Genomic DNA, 21,244 nt, shown 5'->3' on the forward strand with positions numbered 1-21,244 from the left:
TGCAGATTTCATTAAAATTTAATAAACTATCATCTTGTCTTTATTTTTAGTTAGCACCTTAAACACTTAAAGCTGTAAGCTAATGATAGTTATATAAGAGCAGATGCATGCTGGTGCAATAAGCTGTACGTTTTACGTCCAATGGATGCATGATCTGATTAGTCGACTAATCGCAAAAATAATCGGTGACTAGTCGACTATCAAAATAATCGTTTGTGGCAGCCCTACTGAGGAGCGGTCTATAAACCGGAGTGATGCTGGAAGAGGCGCACGGGGAGGTGACGAGCCACCTCTGAACATGATTTCTTCTCAGACTTTTGCGATCGCCGCTCGGCTGTTCTGTCCTTCTGTCCTTTTGTAACGGCCGAGCAGCGATCGGGCTCGTGTGTCAGTCTGGAGGAACCGGAGAAAACCTTCAGTGACTCGTAACTCATTCATCGACCTGCTGACGGCCTCCAAACTGTCTTTACTCCATAAAAAGACTGAACAGGCAGAGTTTGTCTTCTGTTTGTGGGTTTGAGTTCAGACTAAAAGCCTAAATTGTGAAAGATGCAGTTTAATTTGAAGTGGGAACAAAAACGTGTACATTGGCATGAACTCTGGAGGCCGGTCTGTGGATTAAAGTGAGAACACTGAAGTTTGAAGCTGGTTGTTTGAGCCCTGAAAGCTTTCTGTCCTTGACAGACGTCTGATTGTGATTTAAGGCCATGAATTAGAACCTCAGTTAGATTTCAGCTTTTATTGTTCTTTATTTTTTAATTCTGTTGCTGTTTGTATCTCAGTGTGCCAACAACATGCGAAGCAGTGAGCTGGGTTAGAAACGCTACCGATTGTGCAGCAGCTTGAGCTCTTTCTGTCTGACTCGGGTGGAGGAAAGAACCCAGCTGGTTTTCAGTTTGGCGTTTTGTTTGTTTCCCTGTTTGTGTCAAAGTGTTTGCAATGACAGTAAATGAACATGACTACTGCCTCTGCTCCTCTCACGGCCTCTTTGTTCCTGCAGAAATGTTTCATACTTCAAAATCAAAGATGACTCTGAAACTTTGATGACAGAAATGTTAAAGTTCAGACTCAACAATAACAAATTATTGATGCACCATTTTAGCCCATAAGGACTAATCAAAGCTCTTGTGTTGCTATTTATTGCAGTTTCTACGTGATGATGTTTATCTTCACAGCCACATCACTCCTTTGTTCTTTACAGTTTTTAACTTGATAGTAAACTTAAACTATTATTGCTTTTGTTGTTCCTGGTGTAGTGTGTTTAAACGTCTATGAGACGACACATAAGTGAAGAGGACATGACGTTGCGCAGTGACCTCATCATACAGAAGGATATTTTTGCATAGCACAGAATTCACACAAACGAAGAGTTCGTGTTTTTCTCTCTCCTCCTGTCCCGTTCAGCACTGCAGTAATCAGAATAATTCACTGAAGGCCAAGAAAAACTCAACAGACTTATTTTTCCAAAGGGCTCATTATTGGTCCACTTGATTGATCTTTATTATTAATATTTATTTATTGTATTCATTTATTTATTTTTGTAACTTTGAAGTTATTACAAACAGAACAGACATGACTGGGGGATAGGAGAGGGAACGACGAGAAGTTCAAGAAAACAGGAAGAGGGACGGTGAGAAAAGACGAAAACGAGCAGAAAGAGAACAAGACAGCAACAACCTACATACGTATATGTAACAGTAAATAATAAATATTGAATGTTACTGAGCAGCAAGCAAGCCCGACAACGCACACGGTACGCTTTGAAGCAGCAGCCGTGTGTGTGTGTGTGTGTGTGTGTGTGTGTGTGTGTGTCGCACACACATAATACCTGTGGTATACATCCCTGTGTTAATGACGTGTTGGCAGCTAATCTGACGTCAGAGGCGACTCTGTCAGGAAACGTTTGTGTGAGCAGGAATGTGTGTTTAGGTTTTTTTTCACTAAATGATTTCTGACAATCGTCTCATTAAAGGCTGGATTATGGCTCTGTGCATACAGACAAAGGGATTATGATGCCCCCTACCTCTGTGCTGTTTGGGGGAGACTTCTCTTATAGGAGAAATCTCTCATGGTGATATTTTTACTGGAGTAGCAGCTGGAAGCTTGATCTGGATATGAGAGATTTCCTCACTGATCAGGCTTAAGCTTATCACTGATTATGATATTTTGTTGGTTCTTCTTTGCTTGCCAAAACGGCCACAACCCCACTGGACCCCCCCCCCGAAGCTGTGCTGTGTTATCTGCACCAGCTCGTTACCAACAGATCCTTTAAACATCCATGGATCGGATGGTGTGTCCAACAGATCCCACCGATGCTCGACTGGATCAAGATCTGGGGAAGTTGGAGGTCGGGTCATTATCGAGTTACCGCTGTTCCTTCCCCGGGCTACTTTGATAGATACTGACCCCTGCAGGAACGAGAGCTTGCAGGTTTGGAGACGACCCGAGACATGATCATGTTTCCTTCCACCCACTAAGCTACATATACAACCTCACATAGGTGTGAGCACACATGAGACCGTTTAGAAACGCCACCAAATACTGTGGAGAGGTTTCTGCTTGACTGTCTTCTCAGATATTTATGGTACTGTCTCCTCACTGCATGCTTCTTTTAACATTTCACACCCACAAAGTTGTGTCAGTGCAGGTAAGTAATAACAAATAGATTTGAATGCTTTCACCCTACAATCTGTTTCTATTCATCACTGCTTCAGTGACCTCATCCATGTATGTAAACGGTCTCCAGTCATTCTTTAAGAAGTGTGTTCGAGGATAGATTCCCACCAATGGACATGCAGAAATCCTTAAAAACAGTCAAGAAAACCTGTGATCACTCATTTATTTCTAGCATAGAATAGAATAGAATAGAATAGCTCTTTATTGTCACTGTTACAAGAACAATGAAAGGCAGTTTGACATCTCTCCATGTGAAATACATAATAACCCACAGATTTACATTCACACAAGAGAGATATGTACAACTTATTCATACACCTGCATACATACAGATACATGTATATATGCATGCGTACGTAGATATGCACTTACACCTGTCTGTTTGTCATCTGAGGAGCAGGTGCATTGAGACATGCAGTGTGTGATCAGTGATATTGCACATTGAGTGGGTGGGGTGCTGTTGCTACTATAATAAATAGTGTTATAATAAATACGGTTTACAGAGGTAGGAATGTTGGTTGCATTTAAGTATATATAGAAATAAAGTTTATAAATAAGGTGTGATGTCCATGAGTGACTATTGAGTCTGTTTGTCTTCAACCTGATGGACCTGTAGCGTTTACCAGAGGGAAGGGGGAAAAAGTGAGTGTCCAGGGTGTGAGGGGTCCTTGATGATGATGCTGGCTTTCTGCTGAAGTCTGCCAGTATAAATGTCTCTGAGGGGGGTTAGTGAGGTGCCAACTGCCCGCTCCGCTGCCCTCACCACCCGCTGCAGTTTCCTCTTGTCCTCCACGGTGCAGCAGTAACTCAGAAGGCTCTCGATGGTGGAGCGGTAGACGTTTACTAGCAGTTTCCTGAGAAAGTACAGCCTTTGTTGTGCTTTCCCTACCTGGTGGGAGATGTTTGTGGACCAGGTAAGGTCGGCCGAGATGTGGACTCCGAGGAACTTACAGCTTTCTACCCTTTCTACCTCCTCCCCATCAATGTAGAGGGTAGAGTGCTCAGATCGCTTTGTTCTCCTGAAGTCGATTACCATCTCCTTGGTCTTGGCTGTGTTCAGATGCAGGTTGTTGTCGTCACACCATTGCTTCAGATGCTGAACCTCCTCTCTGTAGGCTGAATCATTGTTGTTGTCGATCAGTCCTATGATGGTGGTGTCATCAGCAAATTTTATAATGGTGTTACTGGTGTGGATTGGAGAACAGTCATGGGTGAAAAGTGAGAGGGGACTGAGGACACACCCCTGTGGGACACCCACATTCAGAATGAGGGTGGAGGAGGTGTGCTCTCCCATTCTGACGTTCTGGGGTCTGTTGCTCAGGAAGTCCAGTATCCAGCTGCACAGTGAGCTGCTGAGTCCTAAGTTGCTTAGTTTATTAACCAGTTTGTGGGGTTGAACTGTATTGAAGGCAGAGCTGAAGTCCACAAACAGCATTCTCACATAGGTGTTACTACAGTCCAGTCATTCGGCGCTGGTCACCATCAAAAAGCCATCGATTTGTAGTTGAGCGTTAAATTGCATTGCAACTGAGCGGGTATAAAGTACCGGAGAAAGTAGATTTATTGTTCTTTTGTTATCAATGACTTTGGTCTAGTTCACCAGCTTAAAAAAATCGTGTTGACGTGCAATTTATGTATAGTTGACCGGGAAATTAAAGCAGCGATCACTTGGACTATTCCGCAGCACCCCTCTCACAGTGGTACATCCCTCCAGGTAACAGCCCCTCAGAATTTAAAGAGCCAGAGTCCATTTAAACTGTCCATGGCACATGGGAGAAAGGGCCCGCTGGATGTGAATGTGTGGGTAATTCTTCAAAAATATTTAAAAAAAAAAAAATACGCATTTTTAGGCGTGTTAACCCTTGCGTTGTCCTTGGGACATTTTTGTCCCCTGAGGATCACAGCTGTATGGAAATCGGAAGGACATTTTGAGGGTTAAAGAAATTTGATCATTTCTGCTGTTCAGCGCCTAAAAAATTTCACCTCAAGGTAGCAGCCAAGGAAGATATGGAGGAGACCCAGGCCTGGACATCAACAGGGCCCCCAGAGTGCGAGAACCCAAGGAGGACCACTGGAGAGGCAACTGCGCCACTGCATAGATCATTTCAAGAATGGCATGATGGCCATTTTTTAGCAGCAGCATTCAGACATGTTATTGCGGTTGGGTAAAAGATGCCTTTGAGTCCATTTGTCCTTACACCGATTGCTCTGTACTGTCTGCCAGAAGGCAACAGGCCAGGCAGTAGAGGGGTGAGAATTAACTTCAGTGTCAGATGTGTTGAAGAAAAAATTCAACTCATTGGCTCTGTCCTCATAGCCCCGTGGTGTGAATCCAGTGATGCTCCTGATGCCCTTTCAAGCTCCTTAGACTGTCATGACCTGGATGACTGAGAACCTACACAGACACTTCAGACCTCTCTAATTCTTTTATGCTGTAGAGAAATGACTCTATCCATATACATCACCAGTATAAGGGTGGAATCTGGAAAGTGTTACTAATGAACCTCATCAGCTTAAATTTAAAAAGGCTTCAAATCCAGTAGTGAAACAGCTGGGTATTCATTATTATTCTTTGTCTTTGAGGAATTATTAATCTGTTTATTGATCTTCTAACTTTACAATCATGTTGCAGCTCCTCCCTGCCCTCCTGGTTGGACTTGGTTTGGAGGTCGCTGTTTCATCTTTAACAGCAGCAAGGAGATCTGGCCTGATGCTGAGGTACATTAGGAAATAATAGCAGCTGTCGCTGCATCACTGATGATGATGTATCAAAGTACATCAGAACAAACTGAACCTCAAACTTTATTTTTTCAGGAAACTGTGTGGATGTGGAGTGATGGGTCCCAGTTTGACTTCATTAACTGGGCCAGTGGACAACCTGACAATGCTGGAGGAATAGAGGATTGTATGGAGATAAACTATGGAGGTACAAACTGAATGTGGGACTTTGGTTTTTATATTGATTGAAGTAATATAATCTTAGGTCTTTATAAGAACAGAGTTTGTTCTTTTTACATTAGAAAAGAAGAAAACATTTACTGCACAGACCTCTGATTTTATTTCTGTTTCTTCATTTTGATTCTTGTTTCCAGGAGATTATGTCAATGATGCAGGGTGCAACTCTGACAACTCTTTTGTTTGTGTCAGAGATCCATAACTGCTCCTTTGTGTCCTGACACATCTAAAATGATGATGTCACATCCTCACTGTTGATGTCATTTCCAGCGGGATGTCAAGTCTCGATGACATCACTGCTGGAAGACATACTGAATAATATCATATCACAATAAACATAAATAAATAGATATCCTGAGCATCAACCAGACTCACCTGCTTTTATCATCTCATTTTCACTTTGTGTAATATATTGAATGTAATTTAGTAAAGTCACACAAAAACACATGAACGTGTTTATCACAAAGAAAACTAAAGAAGAAATCGATTTCTGCAACATGCAGCTTTGTGGTTTTAACAGTGAATCAAAATGCGAGACAGATGCTGAGGCAGGGCGGTGCTGATGCTGTCAACCATCAGACTGAAACACAAACACTATGACATCATCTCAGAACACTTTGTTTACCATCACTGGATTAGATCGGGATTCTCTGACTGTGCCGTCTCCTGTCTGCCTCAATGCTGTTCAGTAATAATGGTGTCAGAATCAGAATCAGAAGACTTAATTTATCCCCAAGGGGCGATTAACAAACAACAGACCAGCATAACGTTGAAGATCAGGACAATAAGAACAGGCAATAAGAGTGAAATAATAAATACACAGAATATACAGCATATACAGTTTTAAAATTAAGTCACTGAAAGGTGAATAAATAACTGTAAGTGACTAAAAGTGAATAAAGTGTAGTATAAGAAGAGTGTAGTTTATGTTTATGGGTGAAGGAAATGTTCTTATCTGCTGGAGTTAAAAAGCAGAGTGGCCTTTGGGACAAAGGTGGCTCTCCTCCTCTCAGTCCGGCAGGAAATGCAGCGGAGGCGTCGCCCAGAGGGGAGGAATTGAAATGCGGGGTGAAGAATGTGAGAGGGGTCGTTGATGATTTTAGCTGCCTGTCTGAGGGCCTGTTGACTGAAAACCTGTGCCAGAGTTCTGACAGGCAGGCCAATGATTTTAGAGCACACTGATGCAGTGTGCTGCAGTCTGTTCAAGTTTAGTTGTCAGGACATGAGGCTGCAGAGTGTTGAACCAGGGCTCTAGACTAAGTTTTTGACATGGGCGCACCGGTACGCCTAACTTTAAAAATTTAGGCGTACTGGCACAAAAGTTAGGCGCACTCAAGTTTTTCAACCGCATCACTTAACTCCGCAATTTTACATGTGCACTTTATTTGGGGGGAAGTCCATACACACAATATTCATTTCTAAATGATTAACTAACAAACTTGTGCTCAAATTGCTTTGTCAATATTGTAGAAAATGTTAAACTTAATCATCATCGTGGCTCCTCTGACGACCTGTTTGCTGCTGCCTGCTGCTGAAAGGCAGTGGGGAGAGGGGACACTTGGGCAGTGCATTTATTGCAGCATATAATGTGTTTCCTGGATACACTGCTGTTTTTTCAGCATTCAAAGATTGATGGCACCGTGTCAGAGCTGGCTATGAATTTCAGACGGATCAGTCCTTAACTTAACACAAAAGTTATCAATAGTTCTTTTCATCTTTTCTTATTACCCACAGCTACATCCACTTCTGTCAGGCCTAGGCTGCTCACTAGGGCTGGGTATCACCACTGATTTCTATAATCCATTCGATTCCGGTTCTCAAAGTCCTGATTCGATTCAATTTAGCCTCAGACAGTCAGAAATATTATAATTCTGATCATTTATCAGTACTGATACATGTGAGACTTCATCAGAATTGTGAACATCACAGCAGATGCCTTTGTGTCAAAGTAACTGAGAATAAAACACAGAAAAACATGAAGGAGATTTTCCTGGTCTGGCGTTTTATAGCAGATAACCTTAAAAATATTCTGCAATTTTGCATAATTTTAAGAAGTTTAAATTTCTTCAGTATTGAACAGCAGAAATTACGCTTTCTTGTCCGAGGTCATTTAAGTGAAAAAAAGAAAAAGAAAAGAAAAAGACAGCGGCCGACAGCGCTGTAAACAACGGTAGACTGGTGGGTAATAAGCCAATGAATAATGCAGAAAACAGAGATTTGAGACGGGAAACTGTTCTTGAAGTACGGAGAGAGAGAGAGAGAGGGAGCTGTGCATGAAGTGTGATTTTTATCGTGGTGGAAGCAAAACAGCAAAAGTCAGAGGGAATTCATGACGACATTGATCAAATGTGAAGCGTAGTTTGCTGCTTCTTTTGCTGCTGGCTCGGCGAATTTTGGTTGGAGAGACAAAACCTGCAGCTCAGAATCAGCGCAAAAAAGACGGAAACACAGCGCGGACCCGACGCATCAGAATCGCTGAGCTCCGACAGCGTGTCCGTGTTCGGGCCGTGGGGTGAGAAAGCCGAGAAAGACAAAGCTGATTCTGATGCGTCGGGTCCGCTCTGTGTTTACGTCTTTGTGTGGAATCCGTTAATGAATTGATATCGCTTTATTCAAGCTACTCACCTCTCTCTTCCACCTGCACTTTCAACTGGACCACGGCCAATCAGAGAGGTCCCGCCCTGACTATCTCTGATTGGTTTAGTCCACGATAGGGGCTAGGCCAATCAGAGAGGTCCCGCCCCTGACTATCTCTGATTGGTTTAGTCCACGATAGGGGCATAATGTGTGTCTGTTGTTGACCACACGGAGAGTTGCAGAGATTTTTTTTTTTTTTTTTTTTTGTTACCCGAAAATATTTGGTCGCACCGGTGCGACCAAATATTTTTTTTTAGTCGCACCACTGAAAAATTTGGTCGCACTCTAGAGCCCTGTGAACGCTGATGAGAAATTAGCAAACAGAAGTCTGGCGGAGGCGGAGTCCAAGATGAAGATTGTTGCATCATCGACACCTCTGCGTGCACAGTAAGCAAACTGGAGTGGGTCCATCAGGGGGTCAGTTGCTCTTACGATGTGCTGTTTTATGATCTTCTCCATGGCCTTCATCACCAGGGAGGTGAGGGCCAAAGGACGAAGATCATTCAGAGACTTTGGGTTGTTTCATTTGGGGATGGGGATGACTGTGGAGTGTTTCCACAGCTGGGGGACGGTGCGACTGTCAGTGTTGAAATAGAGTCCGGATCACACTTCCTAGTTGCCCTGCACAGTGCCTCAGAACTCGATTGCTGATGTTGTCAGGGCCGGGTGAGCTCCTCTCCCTGGTCCTCCTGAGGGCTCTCACCACGTCCTCAGTCCTGAAGGTGAGTGCAGAGCTGCCAGGTTTGAGTGAGGATCTGGACTCCTCAAGCTGGGTGATGTTGTCCGTCTCAAACCTGGTGTAGAAAGCGCTGAGGTTGTCAGGGAGGGAGGAGGGGTTGCTGCCCTCCACCCGGGTGGTTTCTGGTGACCGCAGTATTCACAGAGGCCATGGTTTTGAAGCTCTGCCAGGCTGAGTGGAGGTCCCCTGTGGTGAATTTTTTTTCAACTGTGTTTTTATACTCCAGTTTAGCAGTTTTTATGGCCCTCTTCACCTCCCTGTTGACCTCCTTTTTGTCCAGTGCAGAGCCGGTGAAGAAAATCCTCTTTTTTTCCCCCCTTGAGTTCCTTGGTGATTCAGGGTTTGTTGTTGGGGTAGATGGAGACTGTTTTTGAGGGGATGTCGTCGTCAACATAGAAGGAGATGTATGATGTCCCTGTGTTGACTTGTTCGTGGATGTCATCAGAGGGAGAAAGAAGGCTGTCCCAGTCAGTGGCTTTGAAACATCCTTGCAGGGTGAGGATACTTTCCTCTGTCCGCTGCTTGATGTTTTTGGTGACCTTTTTAATCCTCTTTGTCACGGACCAGGTTCCAGGGACTCGGGGTCCTTGAGCAGTGTGGACTATTATTATTGTTATTATTATTATTTTTATTATTTGAGGGTTGTGTCTTCTGTACTGCTGCTGTCCTGTGTTTCTTGTTTGTGTATTGGCAGGTGTGTATGGGTGTGTGCGTGTGTGTGAGGGTGCGGTCGTGACAGGCACCTTCAGACCTGGTGGGTGTGGCCCTGCCAGCTGACCGGTCACACCCAAGGATCGTTACACACAGCTGGCGCAGATCAAGCCTCATCGGAGGAGCTACTTTAGAGTGTGTTGGAGCTCTCTCCGACGCTGGATCGTTGAGTGACTGCCCGTCAGTCTAATCAAGTGAGTGCTAGGCTACGTCCACACGTACACGGGTATTTTTGAAAACGGAGATTTTCCGTTTTCGTTTTAAAAAAATAATCCCGTCCACACGTAAAGGCAGAAATTAAGGAAAACGCTGCTAGGAACATGCCAAAGCAGCAGGTGGCGCTATATTCCTACCCGTGTAGAAATGTTGGCCAATCAGAAGTCTAGAAGCCTCGGTGGGAAATAGTAAACAAAGATGGGGCATAGAAGCAGAACCGAGACGTATGTGTGGAGGGACAGTAACTGTGTGTATATGTAAGCATTTAAACACTGCAGAGAGTACAATTAACAGTAACAGTATTGTAGAAATTCATTTCACCGAAACAATAACGTGGCGCACACTGTGACGTCAAAAAAGGCGCACATCTTTGACGCTGCGTTTTCTCCGTTTTTCTCGTCCACACGTAAATGCAAAAACTGAGTTTTAGAAAATATCCACCCTGGCCGGAGTTTTTAGAAATCTCCGTTTTCAGTGACCGAAAACGCCGTTTACGTGTGGACGAAAGGTGCAAACGCATAGAAAAATCTGCGTTTTCAAAAATACCCGGGTACGTGTGGACGTAGCCCTAGTCTGTCGCTGTTTAGAGGTGTGTTGACGGCTGCCTCTGTGGATTTTTCAGCAGGAGTGCGGGAACGGGAGGGCAGTGAGCACACGTATCACGGGAGTGGAGACACGGAGCACGAGCACTGAGAAGAAGACATGGCATGGGAGTTGGAAACGCACGGGGATTTATTGTTGTGTACTATTTACTTCACTTTAAATAAATGCACTGCATTCATCGCACAGAGTCCTGCACTTTGGGTCCTCCTTCCCCACACAGCCACGGTCTGCCATGCGGACCGCGACACTCTTGATGACTGGGGTGTAAGCAGGGGCCAGCAGGATGCTGTGGTGGTCTGCTGAGCCGAGAGGGGGGAGGGGCAGGGCTTTAAATGCATCTGGTACAGAGCCATAGCATTTATCCAGAGTCTTCCCCTGACATGTGCTGCATGTAACATACTGTTGGTATCCTTTAAGTGACTTGTCAGGGGAACAGTGGTTGAAATCACCCAGGATGAACTTGGGAGAGTCTGGTGATAATTGTTCCAGTTTGTACAAAGTGTTGGTGATGTACACTGTGGCTTTAGCTTCATCAGCTCTGGGGTGGATGTAAACCAAGATGATGAAAAGCTGAGGGAATTCTCTGGGGAGGTAGTAGGGGCGCAAGGAAACAGCCAGGAGCTTGATGTCTGTACTGCACAGCTTCTCCCTCACAGTGACTGTAGAGCACCAGCTGTTGTTTACATACAGACACACGCCGCCGCCATGTTGCTTCCCGGTGCGTTTGCGATCCCTGTCCAGACAAAGAGGTGGCGAAAAGCTATCAATGTGCAGCGCGCTGTCGTCATCGCTGTTGTTTAACCACGATTCCGTGAATGCCAGAACGGAGGCAGTTCTGTACTCAACATTACCTTGTTATTGTGAGTTTTTTCAATTCCCGTGTCCACGGAGTATTTCCTCGAGAAAGTAGTCCATGGCGGTGGTTACACTCGCAGTAGCACAGGAATAGAGCGGGAGGGAGAGAGAGAGAGGAAGAGAGCCAGGGACAACAACGTCACATTAGAAAGGTATAGTAATCATCCACAACTATTTTCAGTTGCAGATGATAAAGGATTCAGAAAGTTTATTCATGCAGGTCCATATGACAGAGAATGTGCATCTTCTTTTTGTTTTCATATTTTAATTTATATTTAATTGTGCTGTGGTTTGCAGTGTTTTGTGTTGTTTCACTTTAAATTTATTTAAAAGGAAAAAGCTGAAAATTTAAATAGTTAAAAGTTGAAATGTAAATAGTTGGTTTTTGTATTATATGATTTATTTATTACATTTTATGTGGAGTGAATAAATAAAAGTATATTTATGGTGGTCCTTAGAGACAAAGCACGTACAAACTCCAAAACACGTAAAAACACAACAGAAGTGCTCCAGGATGCTCGGCACAGTGTTGAGCTTTTGTTACCTAGTGGCTACACCAGCCAGGAAGTACCAACGACCGGATTTGGTGTGTGGTAGTAACAGGTAAATGAACATTTTTTTTAAATTATTTGAATATATATGAGTGCTTGTGTATAAATACACAAACAACGCAAATATGCTTTCAATCGTGTAATTTAAGTGATGTAGGTAGCTCTGTTTTGGGAGTTCAGTTAACGCTAGAAATGTGTTTTGGAGTTTGTACGTCCTTTGTCTCTAGGGGCCACCATATATATTTATATATAAACATATATAAATAAAACCACTTTTTTTTTTTTACATTAGTAATCCCTTTTGTGCACAATTTTATATTGTTGTTAATAATAAATGAATTAAAGCAACAAAACAACCTGAAGATCTGGTTGGGAGCCGAAAGAGCCGGCTCTTTTTAGTGAGCCGAGCTGAAAGAGCCGGAAATCCCATCACTAGGTTAAACTGTTGAATGGGTTAGCTGCTCGACACAAGCAACGTGCAGATATCCACAAACTGAAATCAATATATAAAGATATGTTTTTCATGCACCACGGGGATGAGGGCAGCATTAAGCTACAACAGGTGTTTTCAACATAGATAGGTGTAACGGATGATCTGATATTGTCGTGTTGGTGTTGTTCCCAGATCAACATAGTAAATGTTCCAGGATCAACATTCCAAGTGACCATTTAGAATGTTCTGACGTTATTCTTTGGCGCGCCAAGCCATTCGTGCATTTATGAAATTCCAATATTGCAAGGACAATATCAATTCTGCTTAGTGTTTATTAAAGGGTTGGGGTTAGGGTTGGGGTTAGGGTCAGGGTCCGTTGATCGGCGGACAGAGGCGGTTTCTCGCAGCTTAAGTACAGTTTTTGTTTTACCGCGGTTTTTTCCGAAGTCGCAAAAGTATGACGTCACAACATTCTGATTGGTCACTTCCAATGTTTATCCTGGAACAACATTTACTATGTTGATCTGGGAACAACACCAACACGACGATATCAGATCGTGCAGGTGTAACCCATATAAAATAAGGGTAGCACTTTAAGGACTGAGAAATATGAGGAGAGATGGACAGCCTGCCCAACCAATCGAAATGCACAGGCCCCAGTATGCTTTGGCCAATGGGAAAGCATCCTGCCGCTGTGTGTCCCACCCACCTGCTCTGTGTTCGCTGCTACGTGAAGTGTTGCCAATTTAGCGACTTTGTCGCTATATTTAGCGAGTTTTCAGACACCTTAGCGACTTTTTTTTTCCAAAAAGCGACTAGCGACAAATCTGGCGACTTTTTCTGGTGTTATTGGAGATTTATTTATGACGACTTTTTGACGTGAAAACGCGTATCGCTCTTACTCTCAACAAGCAGCGGTGCTGCCATGGGCACCTCACCCGTGCCAAAGCACTCACAGGCGGAGGATAGTCCTCCCCCAGCTGCTATCAGGGCAGGACATGTTCACACCTATGCCTCCAAACGGCAAATGAATCGCGCATGAGCGAAGCCGCTGCTCCCGCAGTCAGTTCTTTTACTGTTATGCTGTTTTGTATGTGGATCACAAGGTTTAAAACTACTTATAAACACACACACACACACAAAGTAACTCCACCAGAGTGCCAATTTCGGGTCACTTTTGCCGGTCCAAACCCGAATAAAGGAGCAAGGTTGGAATTGTGACATTAAAAAACAATAATTACTAAAAGAAATTTAATTTGTAGTTCTAAATAAATTCTAACTGCATTTAGGACGTTTTTTACTCACTTTATGTCTCTTCCACGATGTTATTTCTCTCTCCAACAACATACGTTACAATTACATTAGCGTGACCAATTATGCAAATTAGGCGATGACATCATTTAGCGACTTCTAGCGACTTTTAGGACAGCCAGTCGCGTGCTGGCAGGAGAAAAAGAGAGCTGCGCTGCAAAACTTTGATCCTTGAGAGACTGAAGCTTTTGAGCTGGAAAAAGTATTAGATATAAGTTGCAACCAACTGTGCTGCACATAAGTTCGCTGGTTATCAGCTACCTTTCATGTTAAAAGTAGCCAAAGTGAGTAAACAGGCGAATGCTGCAGTTTTCTGGCGACTTTAGAAAGTACCACGTGGAGCTAAACTGTTAGCTTTCATTAGCTCAAGTTGTTATCAACTGCCTGAAAGTTCATCTCAATCTGCTTCCAGAGGTAAGGTAACACTTGAAGTGCAACTTATCTTTATTTTCCTTCACGTCGTATTACTGTTATTAAAGAGAAAAACAACATGTCCTGTTACATTTAGAGCCCTGCATTTTCCGACCGAGAGACACCATACCATTGTCCTTGGCCGTGATGCACTGAGATCGGTGAGCACATGTTGTACGTCTCAGTTAGTTCACGTCTGTTTCACATTTTATTGTTGAGAAACTGAATTTATCTGAATTGTTTGATTAATAGTTGTCGCATATGCACTGACTTTACTTGGTTTAATGCATAGTTTGTGTAAGAGAGATTTTTTTTATTTTTGCAAATTTGAGTATTTTAATTGCAAATTAATGTTGAATGTGATTTCAACAAAATCCTAAGTTGTGAATTATAGCTAGAACAGCATAATTAATATTTGAATTGCTCTTCTGACCCTGTCTGTTGACAGGTCAGGGTTTTATTTTTGTTTTTTGTTTTTTGTATGCTGAATTGTTCCTGAGGTGGATTCCTCCGGTGAAATAGATGGCGAGCCTTCCCACCTGGACTTAGAGAGACTGAGATTCGCTTCTTTTCCACTTGATGATCTGCTGCACCTTGCGGTGTGGTAGGACTGTATCACTCACACTTTCACTAAACCCCTTGGACATTTTTTATTTGGAACTTTGAATAATAAGCTGTTGTGTAGAACATTCTCCACATGTGAAAAGAGTGTGAGATTTTCATTTGAATGTACATTGGATTTGTGTAATCGGTTTCTATAAGAGTTAAGGAGTCAGGTAACTAGGGTGCACCCGAGCATTGAAACCCAACGTTGAAACCGAGCATTGAAAACCAAAAGTAACACTTGGCCAAGTCATTGTCTTAGCAGTTTATGTGTTTTACTTTTTTTTTTCATTTTTTGTAAGTTTCCTTTCTGCCATTGTAAAGTGTCTTTAACCCTCTGGGGTCGACGGATGCGCCGGCGCATCAAAACCACATGACCAATTTAAGACGACACAGCTAAAAGATGCAGCGACTGAGTCTCCATTTTAACTTGGGTCGAAAGTGCGGACTTCAGACTATATACCAGTTTTTGAATTGTGTCGATGGGCCACTTAAAACCAGAGTTATGATAAAAAATACACGCGATGTTTTTTTCTGAAATGAAACAGTGGTGTTTACAGCGGGAAGAACAGACAGCGCTAGCAAACACTCTCTGCTTGCAGTGAAAAAAGAAAAAGAAAAAACACCCCTTCCCTATTGGTGTTAGAGTTTACCATGTTAGCCAATCAAAAAAATGATATGGCGACATGTGGCACTTGGTTGTTTAGGAAGAAGGGGCAGATTTAGGAGTGACACCTGCGAGGGAAAGCGGGTGAGCGAAAGAAAGAGAGAGAGCGAGTTTTCATATGTGAGACATTAGTGAGGTTTAGCGTGTTTGGAGGCTGTAGTTAGTTTGTTGTGTAGTTATTGTTTTGTATTGTGTGTCGGTTAGACTGCTGAATTTCATATTTGCTCTAAAAAAGCTGTCAAAGGCAGATTCCAGTGTAAACGCTGTTCCCACCTGGAAAACTGGACTGTTGCACCTCCAGTTGTCAGACCTGCAGGGTTTAGGCCTGTGGTGTTCTCCTCTGTCTTATACTGAACACAAACTACATTTTTTGGACTGGCACAAATAATTTGTGTGCCTTCTTATTTGATGCAGCACACCTGATTGTTCTGTAAATAGATTTAAATGGTTATATAAAAAACGCCTGAGGCCTTGGCTGCATTTTTAGGTAAATAGTACCATATAACTTTGTTGTTTGCAAAACTTGTGCATAATTTTTAGAAATGTACAATTTCTATTTGCATTTCAAGTTATGAAAAAGATTCGTTAAACATATTTGTGGGTTTTGCAGTAAAAAATATAACTTTTTTCTACTTGGATTTTGAATTTTTTGTCTGGATTTAGATCAACTGTGCTAATATAGTATACCAAAATGAAAAAATAACTCAAATTTCAGATATTTGAGGTTGTGCTGTAAATAATGATACCAAACAAGGCAAGATGAACAGTTTTTAAAGGTGAAATATAGAAGTAAAATCAAAAGTAGTCAAAAATGGCCAATTATACCCGGGACCCCAGAGGGTTAACCTGTGCTTGTCAACCTTATGGTTTATTTCACTAAAGTCGGCTGGTTCTTTTGAGTTACATTCTTGTCTCTGTGTCTCATTTAAACACACCCCTGTGCTCCTATAGTCGAACCTATTGGCCCATTTATATATTCTTTTCAACAATTCCCCTTACTGTGTTACATATGTCCAATGTGATAAGTTATCACTGTTATTCGACATATTACATCCACTGAGGAATAAGCTGCACAACTACATGACTGAGGCATAAATATGTGAAGGTGGTGGGAGTATACAAGTGTTAATTCTTCCCACTGCTTTATGAGCACCTGTTGTACTAGAGGACACTATTGTCCTTCCTGTATATTTGCTCTGTTTTGTATATATTCAATTCAGTTTTATTTATATAGCGCCAAATCACAACAAAAGTCGCCTCAAGGCGCTTTATATTGCACAGTAGATACAGAGAAAAACCCAACAATCATATCATATGACCCCCTATGAGCAAGCACTTTGGCGACAGTGGGAAGGAAAAACTCCCTTTTAACAGGAAGAAACCTCCGGCAGAACCAGGCTCAGGGAGGGGCGGGGCCATCTGCTGTGATTGGTTGGGGTGAGAGAAGGAAGACAGGATAAAGACATGCTGTGGAAGAGAGACAGAGATTAATAACAGATATGATTCGATGCAGAGAGGTCTATTAACACAGACCTCTCTATATACTCATCTGCTCGAAATAAATGATCAACCAATCAGTCACAACACCTTTTAAGTCATGGTTCCAAATACTGTCTCCTTCGTGTGCTCTAACCACTGACACATGCAGATTATATACAAATGTGTTCCCTAGCAGGCCTCCTGCTGCACCCTGTCTATTAACATTCATTCAACCTGTTTTTCTATTTTTGTGTGTTTTGTTTTATGTTTGTGATTCTTGGTGTGGTTGTGGCTCAGGAGGTCATGTAGCAATTGAAGTGTTGGTGGTTCAGTCCCTGCCTGCTCCAGCCTGCCAAAGTAACCTTGAGCAAAATACACTGCATTTCAAATTATTATGCAAATTGTATTTAAGTGTCACAAAGATTAAATATGTTGTTTCTTAATTACACTCATGGATGGCATTGTGTCTCAGGGCTCTTTGGATCACTGAAATCAATCTCAGACACCTGCAGTGTTGGGAAGGTTACTTTTAAAATGTATTCCACTACAGATTACAGATTACATGCCCCAAAATGTGTTCTGTAACGTATTCCATTACGTTACTCAATCAGAGTAACGTATTCTGAATACTTTGGATTACTTAAAATATTATTGTGCATTTTACATCTACATGAATGAACTATTGCTGTGTGATTTATTACTATTACTGAAGGTTACTCTCCATACCAATACCGACTAGATGTTTAAATCTTAATATAAATGAGTAACAGTAGGTGGACATTAGGTAAAGCTGCACTTTTTGCAGCGATCTTGTATAGAAAACTATTCCGCGCGTATATAAAACAGGTCCGCAGCTCCGAACCGTAGTAAAGGGACCTCTGGCTAATACGTCGGGTTCGTGTCGGGCTTGTAGCCGAAAACTAGCTTTACTTTGTTGTAGGGCTGCACGATTTTGCATAAAATGAGAATCATGATTTTTTTGCTTAGAATTGAGATCACGATTCTCTCACGATTTTCTTTTCCAGTATAAATATTTATTGCACTTATTAACTGCACATCAACTTCGTAACAGTTGAGACTGAACATAAAAACAATAAATGAACATAAAAACAATAAATGTCTCACATTTTGTCGTTGCCGCAAAATGTTGTACTGCTTGTAATTCCGTCTCCACCGTTGCTCGACACTGCGTGTATAGAGCAGGTAGTGCAACAATAGAAAAATAGTTGCGGGACGGCACTGTGTAGCGTTTGTCTAGGGCAGGGGTCCCCAATCCCAGTCCACGAGGGCCGGTGTCCCTGCAGGTTTTAGATGTGTCCTTGATCCATCACAGCTGATTTAAATGGATAAATTACCTTCTCAACATGTCTTGAAGTTCTCCAGAGGCCTGGTAATGAGCTAATCATGTGATTCAGGTGTGTTAACCCAGGGTGAGATCTAAAACCTGCAGGGACACCGGCCCTCGCGGACTGGGATTGGGGACCCCTGGTCTAGGGTGTTGATCATTTTCCTAAATCCCTCGTTTTGCACAGTGTTGATGGGAGCCATATCTCTGGTCAGGTGATAAGTGATAGCCTCCGTAATTTCTTTGTGCCTGCGGGAGTTCGACGGGTATGGGGAAGCGCTGTATAAGGTTCCCGTTATTGATGTTTGGGTGGTTGACCGCGACGGATTTTCTCCTGTCACTTTCTCGTCATCCCTCACGTGCTCTCCGTTGTTTTTTCCCTGCCGGCTGGCTTCTGTATCATGTGGTATAAGGCTCCGCCCTTGTCATTTGTTGAGCAGGAAGAGTGAGCACTTTTTTCATGCAGATTACGTCCCGGATCAAAATGCGGTACAATCGTCATCGTCTTTTTTTTTTTAAATCGTTGTCATTTGGAAATGAGATCGCGATTTTCTAACGATTAATCGTGCAGCCCTACTTTGTTGTCTGGGTCAACTTTGCTAGCGAGAGACAGAGAGAGGCGTTGAAAGGCTCCAACGGAACTTATTGTTTCTGAGGAAAACACAAACAGAGTGTACAGTCGAGTCTTAACAGCTTACTTACAGCTGGGCTCATCAGGCACTCTTCTTGGCTGCAGTGGTTTCTGCTCGGTGACAGCTCGTACTTTTCCTTTCTCTCCCTCCCTCGCTCACAGACATATAACGGGTATGGCAGTCCATTCTCGCTGCAGCACGGACTACACTGCCCATGAGGCTATTCTGAATATTCTGGTATTCTAAATACCACCTTTTTAAACGGTAACTATAACGGAATACATTTACTGATATTTTGTATTTTATCCTAGCTCTGCTTGTTGAGAACACACCCTATCACATCAAAAACACCATCACCACACTTTTGCTGGATCCAGATTAAACCATTCACAGCCACGAGCCTGCAGGCTCCACCAGCAGTCAGCTACGCCAGGGCAAACCAACCCCCGGGCCCAGAGACCCAAGATCCGAGCGCCCCATACCTTACTCCGCCCGCTCCTGTGTGGTGTTGATGCATGTTGTTCTAAGTGCATTTAAAACATGGGAGAGGCATGGTACCAATGACCCTCTGCCAGATAACAGCTGGTGTCAGCACAGCCCCTCCCAAGAACCCTCAATTCAATTCAGTTTTATTTATATAGCTCCAAATCACAACAGCAGCCTCTGAAGAGGCCCTCAGTTTCACCGATGCACTAGGGGCCCCGGTCCCTGGTGGCCATAGTGTCCTTTAATGTGGTCTCACTTGTCACTTGTATGCCGAATAACTGAGGCAGTGGGGACTGTCAAAAAATGACTGGAGCTCCTTAGAAAACAGAACCAGCTTCACCCCCAACCTGACAATCCTGTCAGGTGACATCAATAAGTCACATGATAGGGTGGGGTGTTATGGCACCGGCCATATTTTGAATCAGTGTGTTTGGATTTTGTTCCACATGTGTGTTCTGTGCCTCGAAGTGTCTCTGCAGGAATAACTTGTTTTGTTTTTTAAAATTTTGGCCTTTGTTCACGTCGGACTTAATGCTTTCAGTTTGAGTAGCAATAAACCACCTTGAATGGTAATATTGGGTATGGCTTTGGGAACACTTTTTTTTTTTACCTCTTATATTGCGCTCCTATAGCCATAGGCCGGGACCTAACAGGGGCAAGAACTCATAGTGGTTTCACCCAAAACCTCTGGTGGTAATGGCCCACACCTGTTTTCACCTTGACTCATGTAATGAGGCACATGATCAAAAGTGGGTCAACAGCCCTCCTTACTACGTGGGGACGTCGCCCAGTAGGGTTTCAGAATTGAAGAAGCTTCTAAAGAAATTTAGCAAAGTTCAGTTGCTTTTTTTCCAAGTTCTTTAAATTGCATGCTGTGTTTTCCATGTTTCTTGAAACTCAGCTTTGGTTGCTGATGTTTTTCCAATGAGCTGTTTTCATTACATCTTTTGATGCAGGCTCTGACGCCTTCAAGTTTGTCTGCTGTAACCAGTGAGTTGGAGCGAAGATTTTCAATGCAAATCAGAATATTTTCTATACAAACGTGTTCCCAGCTGTACTCCTACCGCACCCTGTCTGTTACCATCAATTGGCCATGGGTTTGCATATAGATCACAGGTGTTACTGAAACAGAGTAAATCCAGCAGCTCTGTGTTTGATCCTCCATCAGCTCAGCTCTTCACTGTAATCCAGATCTCCTAACATGATGCTCTGCTCCGGACTCAGCAGCACACTGTGTGAGTACAACACACTGATAATCCTTTATTTATACATGAAATCAGCTGCACATGTTCAGTCTAATCCTTTTCTAGCTTTCCACTGTGCTGTACTGTGACATGCTTTTCTAAAGATTCTGCTTTATTGGATCAGTTAATCTAACATCCTAAATAAATGTTTGTATCACCTCAGCAGGACAGTTAGGCTTCAGAGTCCTGAGAGGAATTCATGGCTGATCATTTACTTTGAGGCAGAATCCTGCGCCACAAATAAAAGAAGTCTTTAAAAAAGATTATTAAAGATTCTTGCTAATAATTAAAGATTATTAGCAAGAATCCAGATGTTAATAAATCCTAAAGTCTTTTTCATGAAGTAACTTCTGTATAAGGCACAGTGGCAGGGTGGTTAGCACAGCAAGAAGGTCCTGAGCTCAATTCCATCATCATGCCGCGGTCTTTCTGTGTGGAGTTTGCATGTTCTCCCCGTGTTTGTGTGGCTACTCTGGCTTCCTCCCACAGTTAGTGGGGTTAGGTTAATTGGAAACACTAAATTGCCCATAGGTATGAATTTGAGAGCAAATGGTTGTCTGTGTCTGTGTGTCTGCGACAGACTGGAGACCTGTCCAGGGTGTACCCAGCCTCTCGCCCTATGACAGCTGGGTTAGGCTCCAGCACCCCTGAAAAGGATAAATGGAAGAGAATGCATGGATAATTTCTATA

At 42.9% G+C, this 21,244-nt stretch overlaps 1 protein-coding gene and 2 long non-coding RNA genes across 3 annotated transcripts; all 3 read left to right on the forward strand.

Annotated features, from left to right (window-relative positions):
* Window positions 1-4,008: 4,008 nt before the first annotated feature.
* LOC102081617 (ladderlectin) lies at window positions 4,009-7,112 on the forward strand. Its single transcript, XM_005477777.4, has 4 exons — window positions 4,009-4,476; window positions 5,309-5,394; window positions 5,491-5,602; window positions 5,769-7,112. The coding sequence occupies exons 1-4, from the start codon at window positions 4,473-4,475 to the stop codon at window positions 5,831-5,833; spliced, it is 267 nt and encodes an 88-aa protein (XP_005477834.1). The 5' UTR covers window positions 4,009-4,472; the 3' UTR covers window positions 5,834-7,112.
* A 1,383-nt stretch (window positions 7,113-8,495) lies between these two features.
* Window positions 8,496-11,026, forward strand: LOC112843262 (uncharacterized). Its single transcript, XR_003215481.1, has 2 exons — window positions 8,496-9,912; window positions 10,557-11,026. It is a non-coding gene; the product is annotated as an uncharacterized LOC112843262 (long non-coding RNA).
* A 2,722-nt stretch (window positions 11,027-13,748) lies between these two features.
* LOC109196062 (uncharacterized) lies at window positions 13,749-15,564 on the forward strand. Its single transcript, XR_002057524.2, has 3 exons — window positions 13,749-14,101; window positions 14,196-14,259; window positions 14,547-15,564. It is a non-coding gene; the product is annotated as an uncharacterized LOC109196062 (long non-coding RNA).
* The last annotated feature ends 5,680 nt before the right edge of the window (window positions 15,565-21,244 follow it).

This window comes from Oreochromis niloticus, linkage group LG20 (genome assembly GCF_001858045.2).
Source record: "Oreochromis niloticus isolate F11D_XX linkage group LG20, O_niloticus_UMD_NMBU, whole genome shotgun sequence".
Taxonomy (NCBI): Eukaryota; Metazoa; Chordata; class Actinopteri; order Cichliformes; family Cichlidae; genus Oreochromis; species Oreochromis niloticus.

Bases quoted from the DNA above. Each gene is read 5' to 3' on its own strand.
- LOC102081617 (XM_005477777.4), top strand. The intron at 5,395-5,490 runs GTACATTAGGAA...TTATTTTTTCAG, and splicing joins AGATCTGGCCTGATGCTGAG to GAAACTGTGTGGATGTGGAG. The intron at 5,603-5,768 runs GTACAAACTGAA...TCTTGTTTCCAG, and splicing joins TATGGAGATAAACTATGGAG to GAGATTATGTCAATGATGCA.